General features: G+C 36.1%; 1 protein-coding gene across 8 annotated transcripts in view; it reads right to left on the bottom strand.

Moving 5' to 3' along the window:
- THOC2 (THO complex subunit 2) overlaps positions 1–22,224 on the bottom strand; it is a 45,754-nt gene that overhangs the window by 4,905 nt on the left and 18,625 nt on the right. Inside the window, exons 13-34 of one of the 8 annotated variants that reach the window (XR_014852222.1) lie at positions 20,645–20,686; positions 19,917–19,958; positions 18,752–18,882; positions 18,564–18,665; positions 18,322–18,406; positions 17,243–17,336; positions 16,710–16,790; positions 16,331–16,427; positions 15,348–15,465; positions 14,670–14,849; positions 13,907–14,071; positions 12,971–13,246; positions 12,389–12,530; positions 9,839–9,996; positions 9,310–9,438; positions 8,678–8,809; positions 8,411–8,595; positions 7,498–7,682; positions 7,101–7,206; positions 6,280–6,716; positions 4,536–5,421; positions 3,813–3,848 (exon numbers count right to left, since the gene is read on the bottom strand). Coding sequence is in view for 6 of the 8 variants with exons in the window: in XM_085060433.1 (XP_084916559.1) it covers positions 3,813–3,929; positions 5,363–5,421; positions 6,280–6,716; positions 7,101–7,206; positions 7,498–7,682; positions 8,411–8,595; positions 8,678–8,809; positions 9,310–9,438; positions 9,839–9,996; positions 12,389–12,530; positions 12,971–13,246; positions 13,907–14,071; positions 14,670–14,849; positions 15,348–15,465; positions 16,331–16,427; positions 16,710–16,790; positions 17,243–17,336; positions 18,322–18,406; positions 18,564–18,665; positions 18,752–18,882; positions 19,917–19,958; positions 20,645–20,686 (3,063 nt within the window). In the remaining 2 variants the exon portion in view is untranslated. Of the gene's footprint in view, positions 1–3,812; positions 3,930–4,535; positions 5,422–6,279; positions 6,717–7,100; positions 7,207–7,497; positions 7,683–8,410; positions 8,596–8,677; positions 8,810–9,309; positions 9,439–9,838; positions 9,997–12,388; positions 12,531–12,970; positions 13,247–13,906; positions 14,072–14,669; positions 14,850–15,347; positions 15,466–16,330; positions 16,428–16,709; positions 16,791–17,242; positions 17,337–18,321; positions 18,407–18,563; positions 18,666–18,751; positions 18,883–19,916; positions 19,959–20,644; positions 20,687–22,224 lie in introns of all 8 variants that reach the window. The other 7 variants (XR_014852223.1, XM_085060433.1, XM_085060434.1 and 4 more) reach the window with 7 other exon arrangements.

The raw sequence follows: 22,224 nt of genomic DNA, 5'->3' as shown, positions 1-22,224 counted from the left end.
TTCTCTTAACTGAAACATTTATATCAAATACACACAACACTGTTCACCAGAACCATTGGATACAGGAACACAAATCAGACACAGGGCTACAGAAACAGGATATGCAGATTACTGGACTCAGTTAACACCTCCAGTCTTGCCTGGAATGAATGAATGGATTCAACTGCTTAAAAAAGTAATCACTTATTTTTAAAGAATCATCTTTATCAACAAAGTATTTAAGGCAATACTTTGGATAACATGTCTTTTAATCTAACGTCTAATCTTCAAACGATAAAAACAGTTGAACAGAGAAAAGAATTGGGTTTTTTCTGTAATATGTCCTAGATTGTTACTCCACTATCTCTTCTAACCAATTCTGGTAAGCTCCATAAAGTGGGTAGCACATGTGTTATATAAATATGGATACATTACAGTAACTAAATCTGTCTTTTAAAATACAGTTATATAGTTAGATCTAAGAAATATTAAGAGCACATTTTAAATTAAAACCACTTCCCTTGGTATTTAAGTTATACCAGCACACAGATTTACATCAGTATACTTCAATCTTTCCTCAGTTACATAAGTTAACAATTTTATTTGGGGACAAAAATATCTTTTTATAAACATGTTCTCTGTACTTCTTTTTAGAGAGACACATTACTTACAAGGACACCAACAAAAGAGGTTACTGGAAGAGGTGAGTTTAGAGCAATCAAGATATCACTTGAACCAAACCAATTAGTGTTTCAAATAACTTTTTAAATTAAATTAATCCTGTCCTTCTCTAGTTTCAGTAAATGTTTAACTTACCAAAACCATACTGGTCCCGTGTTAAAAGTCACACTAACAAAATTTAAGTCTCTTTTATTACTTCACTGGAATTTTATTATCAGAGACTGAACCTTCAATACTTCTTTCACTAGGTATCTTTCTTTTTGTTCTTTTTTTCCCTCCCTCTTTCTTTATTTCATTTCCTACCATGCCATTCCACAGGTAAATTCATTCCTGCTCCCTTCTTTGCTGACAATGACATGCAAATATGTTTTCTCTAAAGAGCCCCATTCAGTTGTCTCCCAGAGATGCTTGCCATGTGAGAAAGCAAACTCATAGCTCTGCTTTCTCCTACTCCATTTCTCGTGCTCTCATGGCTGTCCATGGCAGATTCTGCTGCTCCTCTACCACTCCAGTGCAGAGTTTTGGAGAACTACATCCATCCTCCTCCTCTTTACCAGAAAGACTTCATCAACTTGCTTCTAGAAATGCTGCCAAATGACACCACAACCAAATTTTGTGCACTGCTGTGTGGTTTGTAACTTGGACAAATGCCAAAGCAAGAAAAACAAAAAACTAACTCAAGTCTGGCACCATTTATTTTATAACCTGCAATGTAAACCTGTATTTCCATTGTCTGGCTCCAGAAACTGACCCAAGTCAGGCATAAAGAAAGTCTGTAGGCAGACAACAGCACTAGACTTCTAACTCTGAATGGAAGCCGAAGTCATATATCTTACAGGCTTCTGAACAACCCATCCCTTCCCCAAACAAGTACGTGGAAGCACAGAGGAACATTTAACATGTCTGACACCATGTACAGGGCACATTGTCATTAAAATGCTTTAAGTCTGTTAGAATGGCACTGAAGAGTGAAGATTAGTTCATTAAGTGAGAAAGATTAGAAAAGAGCATTTAGAAAAGGAGGGAAAGGGTTGGACACCCCCCATTCCCTGAACACGTAGAGAATAAATGCATTAAAAGGTCACACAACTGCAATACACTTCCAGCTAAGTCTACACAAACACATTATAGTTAATTCTAAAATGGAACTTTTCAAATTAGCTAGAAAAATAAAGCTGTTTGCTGATAATTTAATTACAAATACCTCCACTGCCTGCTTAATTAAATCAATGTGCTAGTAAGTAAAATAAGTATTTTAAATAAAAATTCAGTTTAAGTAATGAAAATGTAAGCAAAATTTCAATTAACCAGATGAGTCTTGACTAATACAGTAAGGAAAAGTGAGATTTTCTAGATTCCCATATACCACCCTTCAGACAGAGGTGAGCTCAAGAAAAATACTACTAGTTTTCAGATTTAATAAAAACCCATTAAATATACAAGATACGATGACGACTTATAAAAGTATCTGGATTCAATTATAGATACTGTAATTTCATCAACTGTAAGATTAAAAGGATGCTTCCTTTACATATGCTCTCTATAAGCAGCTATAATTGATATTGGAAAAAGTCAATTAAAAAAAACAACCATCAGCAGGTTTCCATTGCAGAATCACAGTTATTTTGAATTAAAACATACAAAGTGTTCTGAACACTTTGTACAAAGATAAAACTAAAACAACAGTGTAAATACAGAACAGAAAATGGCAGTCCATCACACATTTTTAAATTAAGTGGATGTAAGTAATCCTAGACAAACCCATAAATTACCCAGAAAGGTCAAATGTTCAGCATTTTCCAAGTGATAAACCTTTGCCCAGTTTAGTTATACACTGGTACTGATTGTGTAATCAAAGACTTTATTAGCAACTTTAGGATATTTGATCCATTTCCTCTCAGTCACATCCCCTGATGTACCAGCACCTGTGCAGCGGTTGTGACTGTTACTGTGCAACAGTTACAATGTGCTTGAGTTTTAAAAAGCAACAAAATAGTTCCAGAACCTGTCTAAAATACAATATTGCAAGTGCTTGTCAGGCCACACCTGGAACACTGTTCCGTTTTGGTCCCTGCTATACAACAAAGATGAGCACAGGCTGGAGATGGCCCAGAGAAGGGCCACAAAGGCTGATCCAAGGGCTGCAAATCCTGGTGCAAGAGGAAAGGCAGAGAGAACAGGGCTTGCTGGGCTGTGATAAGAGGAAGCTTTGGGAAGACCTTAGCACCATGTCCCAGTATTTAAAGGTGACTACCAAGGGAGTGGAGACACCCTTTTAGCAAGGAGTCACATGGGAAAATAATGGGTAATGGATACAAGTTACTCCTGGGAAGATTCCAACTGGACACAAGAGGGAAACTTTTCAGACAAACAAACAATTTGGAATATCTCTTCAGGAAAGAGATGGATTCCCCAACATTGGACACCTGCAAGATTTGTGTGGAGAGACTACTGGGCCATCTTGCCTATACCATGATTTGCCAAGAAAGTCTGGACCAGCTGATCCTTGAGGTCCCTTCCAGCCATTCTAATTCTACAAACTCCTGAGAGCTTTCTTTACTATCCCTTCTCCTAAGACACTGAAGCTGAAGTGCATTTACAGGAAGCAAATGCACAAAAATCATAATTCAGGAGGTTGTTTGTGATGTTTAGAAACACAATACTATAGCACTCAAACATTAATACAATCGTAAGGAGAAAGAGTAACAATATTCCAGAGATGTCTCAACTATCTTTGTTTTAACTAAATACTGTTTTTAATTGGTATATTCATTCAAAAACCCCAAACCACTCTAAGTACTATTTTAGCTATCCTATTAGCCTTTTGGCCAAATGAATGGCTTAATCATAAAGACATTTCTGTGTATTTACAAGTTTTAGAGGAGAACAGAAGAGACCTATCACATCTCCTCAAAATATTGACAGAAAGGTAAATTCAAGGGATATTTGTTATGTTGCTTCTACACCACCAATCATCTCTCCTGTACAGAGGTTTCACACACCAGGACATATAAAAAAAAAAAAACCCTCTATTACTACGCGACTAGTTACAGGAATGGAATTTGAATTTTCTGATGGAATTTGCCACAAGTTAACTTCTCTCTGCAACAAAACATGAAAATAAACTTGGGTGGTTTCTAAAAGATTCAAACCTTTGCTGAAGAGTCCTTGAGTTCGTTGAGGTTGTCCTGTAGAAAATGAACGGAGATGACACGTGAGCTGGTATAGTTTTCAGAAACCAGAGGGACTTTGGGAAGCACGGCCGTACCCTTGAAACAAAAAACAGCTACTCCTTCTGGAATAAATCTTACGTTAATACTGTACTCTGAATAAAGCTAGGAACTGAAATACTTATTCAAAAGAAAGAAGGGGAAAAAAAAAAAAAGACAGTCATTATCTATTCTCTAGACTCTGCTACTAAATAAACTACGAATTAAGTCCATATCTAATTCTTCCTAAAACAGGGAAAACAAACTCTCCTGCCTAGACAAAAACATAAAGAAAAAGTAGTCTTAACTCTAAATTTAGCTAAATAAGAGGTGAAACAGGTTTAAAATATTTTTAAACCTGTATCTTCCCCACTTTCAGTTAAGTGTGGTAGAAGTCACTCTAGAATGACCTTACGCTGCTATTTATAAAAATCTTCATCATTATGAGTAGTTATCACTGTCACCTGTTTCCTCAAAACTAGTAAAAGCTATTTGATTTCTCCAAAATTAAGTTAAAAATTGTCAAGCAAATCTTACATAGAAAAATATGTACTTCGAAAAAAAACAGAAAAAAAAGAAGAGCTTGTTCTAAAGTTGGTAAGATGGTGAAGTTTAAAGACCCACATAATCCATCACAGTGCTCTTGATGAAGTATTAGTAACTTACAGTTTTAAATGTTCAACGTACTGCAAATTCAAAGATTCCATGAACATAGATGGTTTAGAAATAATATAAATATGGAGCAAGGAATGGCTACCCTGAGTCTTCAAGTAGGCTACGCCCATGGTTTTGTGCTGCGCTTGAGTGCTTGGGGTTTCTCTTTGCTGGGTAGGAGGCTTGGTGGCCACATCTGGTTTTATCGTAACGCAGGGCTCAACATGGTGGGAACCCATTGGAAATAAACAAACCTCGAAGGGAAGGTACAACAGAAGCTGCATGCGCACTGAATATACACAACTACAGGAGAACTGATCACCAAGGAGACTTTAAAATGGAACTCCTTTCAAGACTCCTCCTTAGAAGGCACATATCGGTATGATGCTCATCAAGAAGCCTGATGAATTCAGAGGTATCGTACATCCCGTATCATCCAGGAATCTTCAGTGCTATAGATTCTTCAAAGAAGTGCAGAAAAATATGCTCCACTCTGTTGCAAAGACTCATTTGCTTGTAGCTACCATTGCACTCCAAAAAAACTGACTGCTTAAAGCAATGAGGCACTTCTGTGTAAAAATTCTCTTGAAATTTCCAAACACTATTTTACAAAATTTGTGCTAGGTCCTTGAAGCATTATTTTGGTTAATTAAAAAATATTTTTATAGAAAAAAAAAGACAGTCCGCCAATAAAGAAAAGGAATGCATTTTCTAATGCAACATAAAACCTCCAGTGGTTCCAGTGTGTTTACTTGGCACAAAACTTGAAGGAAGTCGAATACTGGCATCCCAAACTTGTGAGCCTAACATGGGTGCTGCCTTCCTCAGGCTATACTAACCTTTACTGTTGAGGAATGTGACGGAGAAGAATGTGTATCAACTTTGCGGCGTTTTTGTTCTGAGGAAAGAACAGAAAAATGGCATTATTAAAACACAGTTTTAGAAGAGAATTGAATAATATCACTTTCTGAAGTACTGACTTAATTAAAGCTAGAGTTCATTTCCAACCACTATGTGAATTTTGTTTTCCTTAAACTATCTAGAGTTAGCAGTAAGCCTTGACCATCTTTATGAGAGTTTGTGTAATGTGAACAAACTGCTGCAAAATTAGGCTCACTCCAAACTTCCACTTTATGGAAGTCAGTATGTCAATTTCAGAATTGCTATGAAGACCCTGAAAAGGTGAACCCTATGAAAAAGATCAGGGTCCTTCCTTACGTGGTTTGCCTTAAGCAGCACAAATATAAAACTCAACATCAGCCTCAGATAATAACTTAAGGATTTGCTAACTCTTAATGTAAGAATGGACTGATTCAGCTTACTGCATCCTCCTTAAAGACACAAAAGCTTGTATCTGTCACTTTTCCCATTTTCTTCCAATTCAAAGTTGTCATGAAGCTCTCAGAGTACATATGAAGTTTTTGCATTACACTTTTGCAAAACTTGCATTGGCAAAGTTATACTAACACATTTTAATAAAAGGCCATTTAGATTTACAGTAAAAAAATGATAACCTTTGTGAGAACAAGCATTCACTGGAGATGTGTGAAGTTCCCACATTGACATAGTTTGTCTTATAGAGATATTCTGACCACTTGCTTTAGATATTGACTATATTGAAAAGCCAGCGTCAAAATCTTACTTATTATGTAGGGATTCTCTCACAACTTCTCTAGCATTTTTTGACATTCAGTGATTTTCAAGTGACACATTCTGTTTTTCTAGACAAGAAGAGAACCTAAATATTCAAACTTACCCCTTTCAGATTCTGATGTTTCTGATCGGGGAACAGGTGACTTCAAGGACCCAGCAACTGGCACCTTATCTCCTCCTTTAGCATTTTCCTTGGATTTCATTTCCTTCGCTAGATCTCTTTCTCTGGACGGCTCCTTTTCTCTCTCCTTTTCTGCAGTTGACTTTGACTCTATGATGGTAACAACCGTCTTGGACTTTTCTTCTTTTGAAGCTTTTTCTTCTTTCTTCACTTTTTCCTTCTCTTTGTCCGATTTTGGCGTTTTCTCCTTGATCTCTCTTGCTTTCTCATCTTTGTTTGACCGTTCTTCCTTCGGTTTATCTTTCCCATCCTTCCCAAGTGCCTTCATCTCCGGAGTGGCAGCTGGAGTCTTGTCTTTTTTTTCTTTATCTTTTTCCTTCCCGCTTTTTTCTTTATCATCTTTCTCTTTAATAATTTTGCTGCATCAAAAACAAACAGGCCAATTAGCATGGATACAAAACACAGCTCTAGCTTTATCACAGAAGTTTTATTTCTCAGTGTTTTGATAGAATTTTCTGGAGCAGTCACCATAAGATTTCAGATTTTCTGTTTCTTTATCAGAACAGCAACAAGCAAATGTTCTCATTTATCTCATTTAGCTAAAATAAAATGCATTTAGCAACTATGTCAGATCCGTAGAGCTGTATATTTTGAAAGAAATAATCTCATTTATTAAAAGTCAAAGAAATGGAAACTACTTATATAGAACCCAGAAATTAAAATAAAAGGCAGGTCATTTTCAAGTGTATTTCTGTGGCTTGGAAGGAAGAAAATAGAGAATGTGTAAGAATAGTTTTTCTCACCTATTAGATGCACTGTTTCCATTGCTTGTTGTCACCTTCGGTGTAGCGTTGACAGTTTTATTAATAACTTTCACCACACCCTGCGACTTCTCCTTTAGTTTATCTGCTTAAAGAAAAAGAGAACAGCTCTATTTCAGCAAGTTAATACACATCCTATTGGTTAACTACAGCAAGTAGCTGAGCATATTCATGTAAGGTCATGTGCAGCTAACAGCTAAAATAGGCAGCAGAACACCCTCTCCCAAAACCAAGTAAAAATAAAGAACATGCACTGATCCTATTTAGCATCACATTTACATTTTTTCTTTTTAGCTTAATAAGCTAAATTTTGAGAGAAGCCTGTAGTGTCAGAGAATTCTACTAAAAATAAATACATAATAATCGTAAGTGTGTTTACCAGTCTCCTCAGTAGTGCCCTCTTCCAGTCTAACTGTATTTATTGTGAGAGACGTAGGCATCCCAGCACCACCTGGCCCATTTTGTACTGTTGCAGGTACAGCATTCCTGGCAGGTGGGTCTTTGTGGTGAAACTCATTTTCAGGTATCATGAAAGGCTTCCTACTTTTCAACTGTCCAGAATAGCTGCAAGTCGCACAGATTGTTAAATATGCACAAACATAAAGCAAAACATGGGTTGAATCTTAAATGTGGATCTAATCTAACAGTTCATCTGTTATTTATTTCACAGTTTTTCCTAACTGATATGCAGTTTCTTCCCCCTTTATTGATGAGCTCAAAAGAAAAAGAAAAACAAACAAACCCACTAGACACAGAAGCAGCTCTACTTCCACACCCTCTTCCTCAACACCACACACACACACACCTGCCAAGCACACAGAACAAACTGACTACTGACAAAACTTCAAACTGTTAGGGCAACCTGAACTGCTCCTCAGGCACACGAGGATGCTTCCACATTCACCACAGGAAGATGTAACATGTAACTAAGCATTTTAGAATCATATACACTTCCAATAGCTAACCAGTCTTGCTGCAATAGCCCTTGGCTTTCTTCCTTTTACTATCCCTCCTATCTCCTTGCTGCTGTATTATTTCTCTAAAATTAAGCTATGCTCTTGTGAGTAGAAATCTTTACTATTTTAAGTGTTTTACTAGAGTCTTGCAAAGGCAATTAGTGATCATCCAGCACAAAATGAATGTTTTCATTCACACTGTCAGCACCGAGATGCAGGATAGCGAAATCTTCTGTGATAAGGTAAAAATCAAATGTTAGGACTGTAACAGTTCCGAGTCTTTAGATGCCTTTCATGATCCACTTTTAACCACTTTCTTAAATAAGTTGTTGTTACCCCATAGCCAATGCATATAGATCAGGTCTCTTCTCTTTCTCTTCCTGACATATCTTGTGTACTCTTCTTTCCAAGGCTTGACCCAGGTTCAGCACTTTTGGATACCACGGAAGGATTTTGGTCAGCACGATCAGGATGTTTCTGATATGTGTATATTCACCTGTTTCCAGGCAGTGCACAGAAGCCTAAAACATAAATTAAATCTGATGAAGTTGGGTGTTTTATTACAGCATTCAAAAACCTACGGGTTTTGGCATGTCTATTTACCTTAGTTAATTTATAGTGCCATTTGTGTACCACGTGTCTAAAATTCTCATAATCCAACTGATCAGCCTTATTTCCACCATCAAACCCAGTTGCTCGTAATATAGTTAGAAAGCCTGGATAGTTGCCACATTCCTACATGCACATCAAAGAAAAGAAAAAAGTAATTTTTTAGGAAACAAAACTGTTAATTCTAAATTCTAACATCTAAAGAATGAGACATGATCACACATTACAAGACTCACATAAATGCTTTTTTTAAAGCTTATTAATGTCTAAATTTTTGTTGTGGGCGAGAGAAAAGATTATTCATAATTTAACCAGCTTTTGCAAGGAGTATTAAGAAAATTTCCATATGCTCCCTAAATTATCTTTGACGCAAGCTATGTGAAAATCAGAAATGGAAATGGAAAAGTTTTTTTCATCAAATATATTTTTTAACACCATACAGAATGACTTCTATCAAAACTACATGAATTACAGTAAAATATAAACCAATTGTATGATTACACCATCAGAAAAAATCACACTTTTTAAAGCTAACAATTTCACTAAATCCATTTTTACTGGGCTGAATTACACAAATGGTTATTACATATTCCAATGAGCCAACTCATTTTAGTAATTTCCCATACCTTTTCATATATGACTCTGTCACTATGCCACCTGGTCACAGTCTCCAGCATACAGCATAAAAACCTGCCGTATCTACTGGCTTCATTTTCAGTGCAACTTGCAACTGTATATATAATATCAGAGAAAACCTGCAAATAGAGCAAGAAAACATTACTATGACCTTACTGGACTACAAAAGAAAAAAACCTGAAAAATAATAATAAATTTCTCTTATCTAAACCACCATTAAGCCAATTTCTAAATATAACACAGATTGCTTATATAATATTGTTTGTTTCCAAGCCTTTGTTACCCAACTGCTGGTCCTTCACACTTAGCCTAGAATCCAAGCACTGCATACAGCTGCTTGACACACTGTTGGATAGTTCAAGTGTCTTTACTGACACAATTGTTTTGTTTTCAAATTAATAATTATTTGAGCTGGGAGAAGTAAAGACCTTGTTTACCTCTTCTGGGAGGCATGGGAGACACTAGTTTGGCCTGTTGGTAGCGGTAATGATGTACATACACAGAGCTGTAGCTACTTACTCGGTCATAGCAGAGAAGTGTGGAGAAGTTAGGTGTTTTCTGCTGATGCACCAGTTCAACGAAGTGAGCACAGTAAACTGCATCAATTGCCGAAAAAATGCATCGAGGAAATATACACAACTGTAAAAATTTGGTGATAGTCTCATTTTTGGTAGATTCTTCAAAAAACAAAAGTTGAGAGGGGAAAAAAAGAAAGGAAAAATAAAGTAAGTTAATGGTTTAACATTTAACTACTCTCTTCCCAAGAGGTTCAGTATGACACATAGTTTGTTTTTTCTACACTTGGCCACTTGTATTTCAGATACATCTTTGGCATTGATCAGAAGAAGTCACCGTAAGTGCAACTGTTTGAGGGTGGGGATAGAATAGCAGGGTGGATGCAGCAAATGTTTGGTTTTTATTGGGGAAATTTTTCTTTTGCACAATTGGGCTAAAAACAGATTCTGGGAAAGCATTAGTAAACTTCTCCACCTGCTCAAATTGTGCACGTCAGCAAACGGAACACCACCTGCTATTTCCCTAGAACACTTTCTTTCATTTTTCTAGAAGGGGCTGACTTTCAGCTTGGTTTCCTTAGAAACTGAAGAACATGCTGTCTCTATACAATCCATTTTTCCAATTAATCGAACACTTAGAGGAATTTAAAGAACAGTCTTCAGTAAACTACCACCCCAATACACACTCATTTTCTGGATGTTTCATTCTACCACTGAGTTAAAGACTGCACTGTATCAAGCTCAAGAGTTACCTGCCTCTGACCAGCCACTGGTGGGTAAACTCAACAGCCCACCACACACCCAAACTGGTCCCTTGGCAACAAGGAGCATAAAAACAAGCCGAGAGGAATGTACAGCATGAAAGCAAAGGTCAGAAGGAAGTACAGAACTAAAGACTGCAAGTGGATGCCTTCAAAGGAAGAACAGTCATGATCCTCATAAGGCCCACTGGTGGTTTTGCACAGGTCACAAGCCATCATACCCAGGGTTTATTTGCTTCAGTTCTGTAATGCTCAGAGAATAAAGCTTGTTCAAGAAAGGACTGTCAGCTTTTATTTAACTAAAAACTTTATGTTGACTTTGTTTAATCTTGTTATCTACCCCTAAAGGGTTATAACAAACATTTGATACTTAAAAAAAAAAAAAAATCTATCAAGAGAATCACAGTTCATAGGACAGTCAAGTGTGTTGCGTCAGAAGTGTACAAACAAAGCAAGTGAGCAGCCAGTCAGAACAGAGAGTCTCCAACTGCTACAGCTACCAGGCTATTTACTCTGCCAAAAATTAACCTATTCTTAAGGGTACAAACATGTTATTAAAAGTTTGTAGACAGGAAGCCAGTTTTCAAAAAATTAAACATAAACTAAAAAAATAATAATAAAACCCACTACAGTAGATGTGCTGTTCAATTTCCTCATATAGTACAATTACAGATTATTTCTTTCAATGGGGACACTGCTGTAATAGTGAGCTTGTCTCTCAATACAATGCTGGGAAACTTCCTTCAGCTGATGCCCAAGCACAGGAGCAAACAATAAGCTATTTCCAGTATCCCACAGAGAACGTGTTTATATACAGATCATATCTACACAAACTATTTTCTACATGCTTTTGGGTGCTTCTTTAAGCAGACAAATTTACCAAGTCACCTCTAGACCAAGCTTTAATCAGGCAGCAATTTTTCAACAGTAACTTCTTGTACTTCATTCGCTGTCCACACCAGTACATTAAATATTTACAGGGAATAACTTCTCTTGATTTAACTGTCAGTGTTTCTTCCTTAAACCAGTTGGCTGGATCTTACACGAGTTGGACAATAAAACTCTTTTCCACTGGATTACGCTAGGCTTCTTGGGACAGACGAACTACTACTTCCAGTTAAAAAACTCAAAGTTCATCCAGAGAAGAAAACTGACCAGAGAAAAACATTTCAGATTAACCATACCAGCAGAGTTCACAAGCAACATGAAACATTAGAGAGGTTTTGTACAAGAAAAAACTTGGCCATGCTTTCTGCATATCTGCTATATAAAACATTTGCACGCTGTTTCACTGCACGGGGCTGTTAGGCTGGCACAACACTTCTATTGTCATTGGAACAGGGTTTACGCCACCACCCAAACACTGGCATATTGCTCCTAATCACAGGACTCAAACAAAATAAATTATCTCAAACCACTCATTGAGACTTTACATGCCTATTTTTTGTCCTGTAGCAATCATCCTGACTTAGCAGCATTCTAACTGCAGTTAGCAAGTACAAGCCAGCTTGCAATTACAAATTGCCACTGAATTGATCAATTTCTTACTTATTTTCTAAATTAGGGCAATATTGAAAAGATCTTGACATTGCAAAAAACAAAAAACTTCTCTATGAAAATCAATTACTCAGCATTTGCAAAGACACGTTCTAGCTAAAAATTTACCTTGCTAAAAAACCTCAACATTTAGAGATCAAATTTTCAAATCAACATTAAGAGTATTAGTGCAAGCAAGTTCTGGAGACAGTGACAACTTCAAAAACATCTACAGCATTTCCCCTAGACACACTTACTTGCCAGAAGCCAGTTATCTTTCTCTAGTTTCAGTCTCTGTAGAACCCTCTGCACATGCTCCAACTGTTTTTTCTCCTCTTCAAGAAGCTTGTCCTGCAGAGCTGTACAACGTTCTTTTTCTTTTTTCTTTTTATTTGGAGGCTATAAAATATCAGTGTAACTCATTTAATATTATACTAACACTTGCTATAGACAAAGCAATAAATTCCTGGTAATACTAAAGAATACTTGAAAAACTTTTCACTCAAAAATGTTCTGCTCTAGTAATCAACTGATTTTATGAACACTGGTCGAGTATAGTTAAGACAAGAGTGAGCAGACAAACCATAGATACAGGTGTCAAGACCTGCTTTCTGAAACTGATTTTGCAGCAATTTTCACTTAGCAGAGTCACTAGTCCTTTTAAAATTGGAATTATGCAGAAAATTCAATCCAAATTATGTTAATGTGCCAAATCGGAATGCATGAACCAGGTGACAAAACTTCCCAGGTCTGAACAACCTTAATATAATATTTCATTAAAAGAAACACTTTTCAAGGCTAGAAAGTTTAAACTGGACCACAAAATTGTATCAACATACCATTTCCTGATTGTCATCTATGGCTTTCATCTGGACTTTAAGTTTATTGACTTCTCTGTCATAGCTGCTGTGTGGCACAGCAAGGTCATACATTGTCAAAGACCAGAATGTAGCATAAAACTGAGGGCTGATGTCATCCCAGACTTTAGGGAGGTGCAGAGAAATCACAGCTTCGTGAACAGGAGCCATCACCAGCTCACATGATGTAATGTATTTGTGAACTTTGTGCTGCTGTTTATTTCCCTTCTCAGCTTTCTTTAGTTCATCATACTTTGACTGTGGATAAAAAATATAAGAAATAAAAAACTAATCTATATACACAAAAATTAGTCTTTTCTCAGAAACCTTTCTATACAACATTTGCACATGTGAAATGTCAGTACATAAAGCACTGAAGAGCCTCATACAGAATCTTTAGTCTTCATCCATACTGGATGGATTTATCTTCCTTCACTGATGCTTCTACCTTTTGTTACAGTAACACCTCATACTACACCAAGTAAAAATTGCTCTCCATATATAACTTTTCAGATTCAGGGACTAATTTCTTTCTAACACTTCCTGAGATACCACACTATTTGGCAGCTACAACGCTTTCCACCACAGCAAAAATCCATCTAGAACACCTGCAGAAGAACTTGCAGCTTTGAGGGAACAGGAAGGGAGAGAACTCCTAACGATAACCCAAGACTTCCGAAGAGGTGACTTTATTAGCTACAACTTCTGTCAGTTGTGTGATAGAAGTTGACACAGGGGATATATTTTCTAAGAAGATTAAGGACAACCTGTTCCAGCCCACAGCTTCGATTTCTAATTCTACTCATAAAACTTCACAAATTTAATTTACAAACAAACTTTATCTGGAACCTACCACCTGTACCGGTACCAGGTACCGGAGCAGCACTACGAGCAGACAAACAGAAGAGTCATACTCACTGAAATGTGGTGTGCATACATGGGTCTGGAGAGGAAAAATGCAGCATCGTGAGGTGTGTGAAACTCATTACACAGAACATCAATAGAAGGCACTCGCTTAATGTAATCCTCTGTGCTTAGATTGGATGCCAAAAACCCACCAAATTGTACCAGGGTGTCATGGCACTACAAGTGAAAGATACAAAAAGTTAGTTAACATTATTATTTTGTTCAACAATTAAGTTAGGGAGAGCTTGAAAGCCTGCTTTTTTTTTTTTCCTTTTCGTTTCTTGTTGAAAACACTAACACTAAACAGTAGAGCAAAAATTTTGTCATAGGGGAAGAACAAAATTAAAAAACCCACCTAGAAAAGCCAGCAGAACTCAAGAGCATTCTATTCTACCAGAATGGAATGCAACTAGTTCTTTCGGCCTAAGGCAGCAAAAGAATTCTTTTTTAAAAAAGGAAGTTCCACTACCAAATTAAGATTAGAAAAACGTGGACACTTAAGAATTAAAAATTTAACTTTTTATGACAAAGGACGCTTTGCTTTTTTAATCAGAAGTCACCTGTCAATTTAATATACTTTTAATACACCCATATATTTTAATAGTGCAATCATTGCAATTATTTTTAAAATCCTTATGTATTTGCATTTATTTTACTGGATTCTTATATACAATTTTAACTATTTTTTAATGCTCTGAATTCTTACATATTGTGCTGATAAACTTGAAGTTAACAAAAAGGAGGGGTTCTCATAAATACAGGTGTTTTTACTTGCCTGATCATACAGTTTTCCCACCAGCTTCAGATGTTTTTCCCCTCCTTCTTGAAAAATGACACCATTTCTCTGCTGAGCCATAAGCAGGCACAATGGGAGGGCAAGATCATGGTCCAGTAATGCATCTTTCAATCTCTGAGATGACTTTTTTGTATTCCTGATTTGGCCAAAGTACCCACCCTGCATATTAGAGAAAAAGTTACCCAAGTTGGAAAACAGAGCATGACAAATGGAATCCATGTGTGCTGACTGCAGAAACACTGATTAATTAACAGCAGTAGCTTCCTGTCCATGAGTAAAACTCTCTGGATCCTGCACTTCAATATACGTACAGAAGAATTAGAAACTAACTAGTCTTCCGTGCTATTAATTAGTTTTTGCTACTCCCCCTGAGCAGGGCTGAGCCAGCAGGACTGCAGCACATCCAAGCTCAGTGTCAGCTGGAATGCACAGCCCTGTCATGTAACACTCTACTTAGTATGAGATGCTGTGATGCACAATTAAGGTTCACATCTACACTGCCTTGGCTGCCTGTCTCAAGGCCTATGAGCTCAAAAGAGGGGCAACTCTGATGAAAGCACACACCTTTCTCAGCTGTGCTGCCAGAGTTCTTGAACCAGAGTCTTTAGAACCACCATTAAAAAGCAACAGTTATTATTAAATATAACATAAACGCACCTCAGCTTTCAGCTGTTCTCCACCAGTCATGGCTTCCAACTGTTCCATTGTCATTTCCTCAGTAATTTCTATCCCTGCCATTTTCTGCACTACCTCTTTTAAAATGAGCAAATCAAAGCTGCAAAGAAAACAGAAAAGTGGAGTAAGAGATAAGACAATTAATTTTGGGAAAGGCAATAGACATTACTTACCCTTCCTCTGTAGCTCAATGTGATTGTACCATCACCAAAACCAAGTAGGGACAGGGGAGCATGTGAGACTGAATGTCTACGTTGCAGGGAAGGGGACAAAACTACATTTCTCAAAATAAATACCCTAAAATAACATGCTGTGTTATAACCATTGGTAAGCTGCCTTTCAAAAACCATATGGAGATTACTAATAGAGAAGAGTTGATTATCATATACATGATAAAATTAAGTAAGTAAATGAAACAATAATATTAAGTGATGACTTAATGGAAAGAGAAAAGGAAAATTCAAATTGCAAACCTTGTTTTGAGTTATGATTCACACTGACACATGAAGAAGCAATTCAACTACCACTAAATAAATTGGATGAAGTATTCAAATAAAACTAAATGTTAAGAGTCATCCCTGCAGAGAAGACTTTATGAGAAAGGAAAAACAAACTGTAACAGCCCCACTCCTTTATAACATGGATACTTCTTTTTTAAATAATGTACTATAACTTCTGTGATAAAATTAAACACTAGCAGGTTTTTTCCCCGTCTGGCTAGCTGCTAAGAAAATTATTAAAGTAAGTTAAAGATTAAAAAGCAGAAAATGTCACAGCTATACAATTAGAGGAAAAGTAATGTACTAAAGAGTGTATCATTCCTTCTGCTATTTAACCTTCCCAGTACTGTGAATGGAGTTTACCAGTGCTAGAGCAACCACTACATGGAGTGCCTGTGTATAGCAAACACCTAAATAACACTTTATAAAAACTGAGTTTATAAGGATCCATTGTGCAATACTTGCCTTTTGCCAGCTTTCAGCTGGTTGGCTACATACTGCAGGAGGCCTGCAAGTTCAATTGGGTATTTTCGGAAAACTGCACCACAAAAGCTTGCCAGACCTAAAGCAAAGAGAAACAGCTGTGACTTCACCTCATGAGACACTGATCATTAAACAAACATTAACAAAGTGCATATGGCATCTTAGCAATACATGCATTTTTGGAACACAAAGAAAAAACATATTTTCCTATTGATTAAACATGCCAGCTCTCCATTTTGTTTAAAATATTAGCCAGGAGGTGCAAGTGAAATATTGATCATAATGATCAATGGTGGAATAGATCATAGGGAGGGTGAAGTATTTTAAATGTTATTGTAATAAATAAAACAAGAATACTAACTCTGAAGCCAGCTTGAGATTGTAGTGTCATCATGCTTCATTCTCTCCTTCTCAGGGTTTGCCAATGCTTCAATGATACAATCTTTAGTGGAGTTAAAGAGTATTTTTCCTCAACTTACAAGCACAAAAGTTACAGAGACTTGTTTGTCTGGCTCCACGATATGTAATATATGAACATCATACCTAAGTATAGCAAGCACTAACATAGTTCTTGTTTAAAAAAAATAAAATCATGAAATAGTACCTAAAAGCAGTATTTACCTCACTATTTACAAGATCACTATGCCTTCAAGAGTGAAAGTAATAAAAACCCATTACAAACAAAGAATAATTTTTATAGTGGGAAAGGATTAACAGAGAGGGTTCCATAACCCACAAAAAGTGCAAAGATATTTCCAAACTTCACTAAAATTTCCAGCAAAAAGCAGCAAGAATAGAAAACAGAGACAATATCTACTCACAGACAACAGATTTAATCTGGCCACAACTGCATCTTTATCAATAAGTGATGCAGTGATTTACATTAAAGGATACATGCCAAGACATCATAGTTCAGGGAAGTGAGGTATTTCAGTGAATCAACAACTGGAGTTATCAAGTTATCATATTTTTGTATTTGTGATAAAATCTGAAAGTTACAAAACATATTCAGCTGAACAGATACAGTAATCCTTATTTCTCACAACACAAAACCTACATAAAACATGTTTAAAATTAATGTTTCAGAAGGTCCTAAACAACTGTCAAAGTAAATAGGCAATCTCAATAATCTATCTAGAACCTCAAAGATACCAGTGAAACACGTCTCTAAAGAGTAAAAACAATTCTGTATAGTTTCTCTTTTCAATTATCAGCAAATAAAACAATGAAAACATTTTTCCTAACATTTCTTAAGAATCCTAAACCTTAGCAGTAGGATTTTCTGTTGTTACATAGAGTAATAAAAGACTACTTTAAAAAAAACCCCAAAACCACGAACCTAGCTCATGAAAGACTACAAGTAAACTGTATTAATCAAGTTCTAGGATATTTCTTTGGTACATGACACGTGTGTGTGTGTGTGTGTACACTGCAGTATTAATTTCTTCAAACAAAATCTAAACACTGGTAAACTGATACCCTTAGGTCACATTTGTGAATAAGATGGAGGCCCATCAACACATTTTTACACATCCCAAGCACTCTGTAACACCAAGTAATTTTAAAAATCCTTCCCAACTTGATAGGTGTATTTCAGACTTCAAAGCTTTAAGTTTTCTTCTAAATGACCCTGGTCCATCTTCACACATTCAGACAACTTTCAGAGCAACTTAACCTGAATTAGCATTCTGCACTACCTGATCAGCCATCCCTGTACCTGAGACAACCTCTGCTATCTCATATTAAATTTTTCTCTGCAGTTGGTTACTCAAGAGCTGTTTTAATATTTAATATCTCACTAAGTGTTATTAAGTCATATTTAGTATCTCATTATGGACACTACTAAAACATTACTATATTTTAAAATTTGTACCAAAAGTAAAAAATAATGGAATTAGAACTGCAGGTCTCTTCCTGAACTTCAATACTGGTTATTAGGATGAAATAACATTCAAATACATGTAACTACATACATAATCAAATAAAATTGTGGGATTGCTGTGGCTGAGCTTCCCAATTTGTCTCCCAGAGGGTTTCACATTTTCCTTAGTTAAACGCCTGTAAAAGAGAACATATTTTATTACAATAGAAAAGCTAGAAAAATATTAAAATAACAGATTAAGGTAATAGAAGAAATACCTTTGTTAATCTCAGTTGGTGATATGGAATACACTGTACCACAGTTCATAATTACTTATGGGAATAGACTACTTACTTCATGATGTATTTGGCTCGGTCTATGGTTTGAGCTTTAACTTTCACAAGCAGTGGGTGACTATTGTATGTTTCATTCTTCCATTGCCCATAGAGACGGTACCTGGAAAGGTTATACAGCAAAAGGAATTGCAGCACTGACAATTCAACAGCCCGTTCGCAAGGATAGAAACAAATCATTCCACTCACCGGTACTGGTATGGAAAGGTTTTGAACATTCCCCATAACTCCTCAGACATGCATGCATTGCAGTCCATCAGGGAAAGAGATGGAAGCAAGACTTGATCAGTAATACTCAACAAGCAGCTGAACAGTGTCTCCTGAGATAAAGACAAAACCCCAAGGTAACCATCAGCATGTGCCTCAGAGGCAACGTTATATATGCAATGAGCAGATGCACAAATTGAGCATTTTACCAGACTAATAAAAAAAACAAACACACCACAACATTAAGACTTCCAGAACAAAACAGAAATCTAAAAAGGACCTAGAAGTATCTCCCATCATAAATAACTTTGTAAATAATTTACAGACCATATATATTTTCAATAGTTTATTTGCCTGTATAAGATACTTGAACAAAGCTGCTGAAATCTTCAGCAGGTTGCAGCATTCTTTTTTGAACCACACCATTAAAAAATGGACATTTTGTGGAGTTGCATTAAGTGCAACACAGGAGAAAATAGATTGTGGCAACTGCTTTCAATGTATTAAGGTATTCCTGATCTCCACTTCCATTTTCAAAATTTCAGATTAAGACCTGAAAGCATTACACGTGTTCCCAAGACAGGGTACCAATTTCCATATTTTCAGTATCCTATCCTTACCCTTTCTTAAACATTTATCTTTGCTGTTGAGCTATTTTACAACAACTACAGTACAGCAGCAATGAAAAAAAAAACCACCAAAAAAACAACAAAATGCAAAACCCAGAAGAGATTGATTTTTCTCTGCAATGATTCAGGAAATCAGGATAAGCAAGAAAGAGGAGGAACAAGTAAAAATGAAAACTGCAGAAACTTCGTATTGAAAACTCACTTGTTGATTTAAAAAGAAACACTCATTTTTATAAGTTAGATTTCAACTGGATACTGGGGTTTCATTGTGAGCAATCTTAATAATAAATTAGAAAATTTTGAAGTAAATAAATTAAGCAATTAAAAAAATAATTGTACTAATAAACACCTTCCCTACTTTCAATTTGTCTTTTTCTCTATGCTTTTCCCCGCCATGAAAAGTGTATTTATAGAATAAATAGCTGGAGGATTTACAGCTAATTCCAAGTAAATGAGAAGTAAGATGCACTTTTGGTCACAATCGTGCATAAAAACACCCTCCTCCAAAATAAACTCACCATTTTCTCTTTATCTTCCTGTTTGCTTCCATCAGACTGAAACTGTAACAAAGACAACCACGTTAATTGTAGCACACTTAATGCAACAGTTACACTATCAAAACAGGGCTATCTCAGCAAAAGCATAAACCTGAAGGGCCAAGAATCTCAAATCTTTAATTTGCCACATCTGTCAGCATTAAAGTATTTTTGGACAGAAATTCAAATGCACAGATGAAACGCATTCCTTACATATACAGGGGCTTTGCTAATCAAAAAAGAAATAAGAACTAAAGCTACAAGGAAACCTGGTATTACATGTGAAATATCAAATTTTCTTACTGGAGAGGAAAAAAATGCCTAAGCATTCACCTTCAACCAAAAAAAAATCTCAGAATTTACAACACAATTACCAACAGCCATAGATTATTTCCCCATCTTTCTCTCATGGTAACACTCTTAAGCTTTTAGTCTTCGTTATTCAACTACTTTTTCTCTCTGCTTGCTCTATTCACCATGAAAAGCATATTAAGCTATCACACCAGTAAGTGCACAATTATTTTAAAGGTACACTTTAGCATGAAAGCTGCAGTGCAAGGTTAGTAGTCTAACTTTTAAACTACTGTATGGGTTAACTTAGAGTCAAATTACCTTCAGTTACAAGTATTTCTACTGTGTGTTAAATGTAGCTTCACAACTAGAACATGCTGATGGCAACAATGCATTAAAAATAACTTTCCCTATGTTACCTTAACCACTCTGTCACTGACGAATTTCTTCACAGTTCCAACCTAGAGCAAATAGCTAAAATGTTGCTCATTCTTGTTAGAAACACATTAAACTGTTATATAAATATATTTACAGTAAACCTGCACAAGAGATTCCTACTACCAAGTAATCTCCATTCCACTGTACATATCCTCAGAAACAGGAGCTTTCTCACAAACCTTCAGTAATTGAATTACAAAGTAGTCCTAATAGTCTGCTGACAGCAATAAAATGCATTAATCCCCTGAAATTATAACATCCAAATTAAATGCACTGTCAGTGCAACACGGCTATAATTCAAGTGATATCAATCTTCTCACTGGCCAGCAAGAAATGAACATCCTATACTGTCATAGTATTTACCATTGGGAAAACTTACCATTCTGGATGAGACGATGCCAAGAAATTATACATACACAGAGAAATGGAAGTAGGGAAATACTTGAAGTTTCCATGATTTTATTACAAAGACTACATAGAACATGAAGTTATTGTAGGTGTGTCACCCTATCACTGCATCTTGGAACCTAACAAGAGTAAATTCTCTTGACAAAATCTACTATTTTGATCAAAAAGATCTTCAATCCCAAGAATTATCTGTGTTCTTAACTCTGCATCATCAGGTACACTTGGACATGAAAGTCTCCCCTCAGGTGGTATATAAATTATGAACATTCCAATATTTGTTAGCTGAGGTTGAAATAAAAATACTTTGAAGAAAAAGAAAAGTTATAGAACTGAAAATTTCCCCTCCAGTGCCACTTAGATCAATCAACTTCTCCAATTTTCTGTCATAAGTTAAAATAAAATGCTGGGTAACAAAAGCCATGATTTTTAAATTTTGGGGAGGTGGACTGGTCACTGAAAATAATAGTAATTCAAAAATTATTTATTTTAAAATTTCTCTGAGCTGCTGTTTTTTCAAAAAGAATTGAAACTCTCAGTTGTTGACTTGAGAGTAAACCAGAAAGTTCTAGTTAAATAGCAAATAGCCAGAAAAGTAGCAAAAGAAATTATTAACCTCAGTCTGAACTACCAAGTACATTTTAAGGAAGTTCAGAATATAAATTCAAATTCTTTTTAAAAAAGAGGTCATACTGCCAGTCCTTCAATAGACACACAGTAAAGATATAGTCAAAAGACAGTAACCAATCTCAAGAGATCAGTTTATTTCTGAAGTTGGCAACTTGATGCAATTTCCACATTGAACTCATCCTTAGCAGCATCTAAAGATTGTCACTGACACAACATCAACAGCAGCAGCATTTTAACTACGTAGAACAGGAGGGAAAAACATGAAGTAAAAGGATGCAACATCCCCTACTTCCAAAGCAACCTAACTGCTAGAACAGAAAGCTGAAATTACTTATACTGCACCGACTACACTGTTGCTGTAATAACATAAAAGCTTCCAGACAGTTATCACCGTATGTCTGTTGGGTGTTTTAATTATACAAACACAGTTAATGTTTTAAAATATGGAGACCATAATGAGAAATCAGGTATCACTAAATATCCCTGGTTATAAACCAAAAGTGACTTAATTTGTTCACAAAAATGT

Source organism: Lichenostomus cassidix, chromosome 4A, assembly GCF_008360975.1.
Source record: "Lichenostomus cassidix isolate B80296 chromosome 4A, HeHo_3.0, whole genome shotgun sequence".
NCBI classification, from domain to species: Eukaryota; Metazoa; Chordata; class Aves; order Passeriformes; family Meliphagidae; genus Lichenostomus; species Lichenostomus cassidix.
Note: the sequence above shows the minus strand (reverse complement) of the source record. Positions and strands in the feature narration are given on the sequence as shown.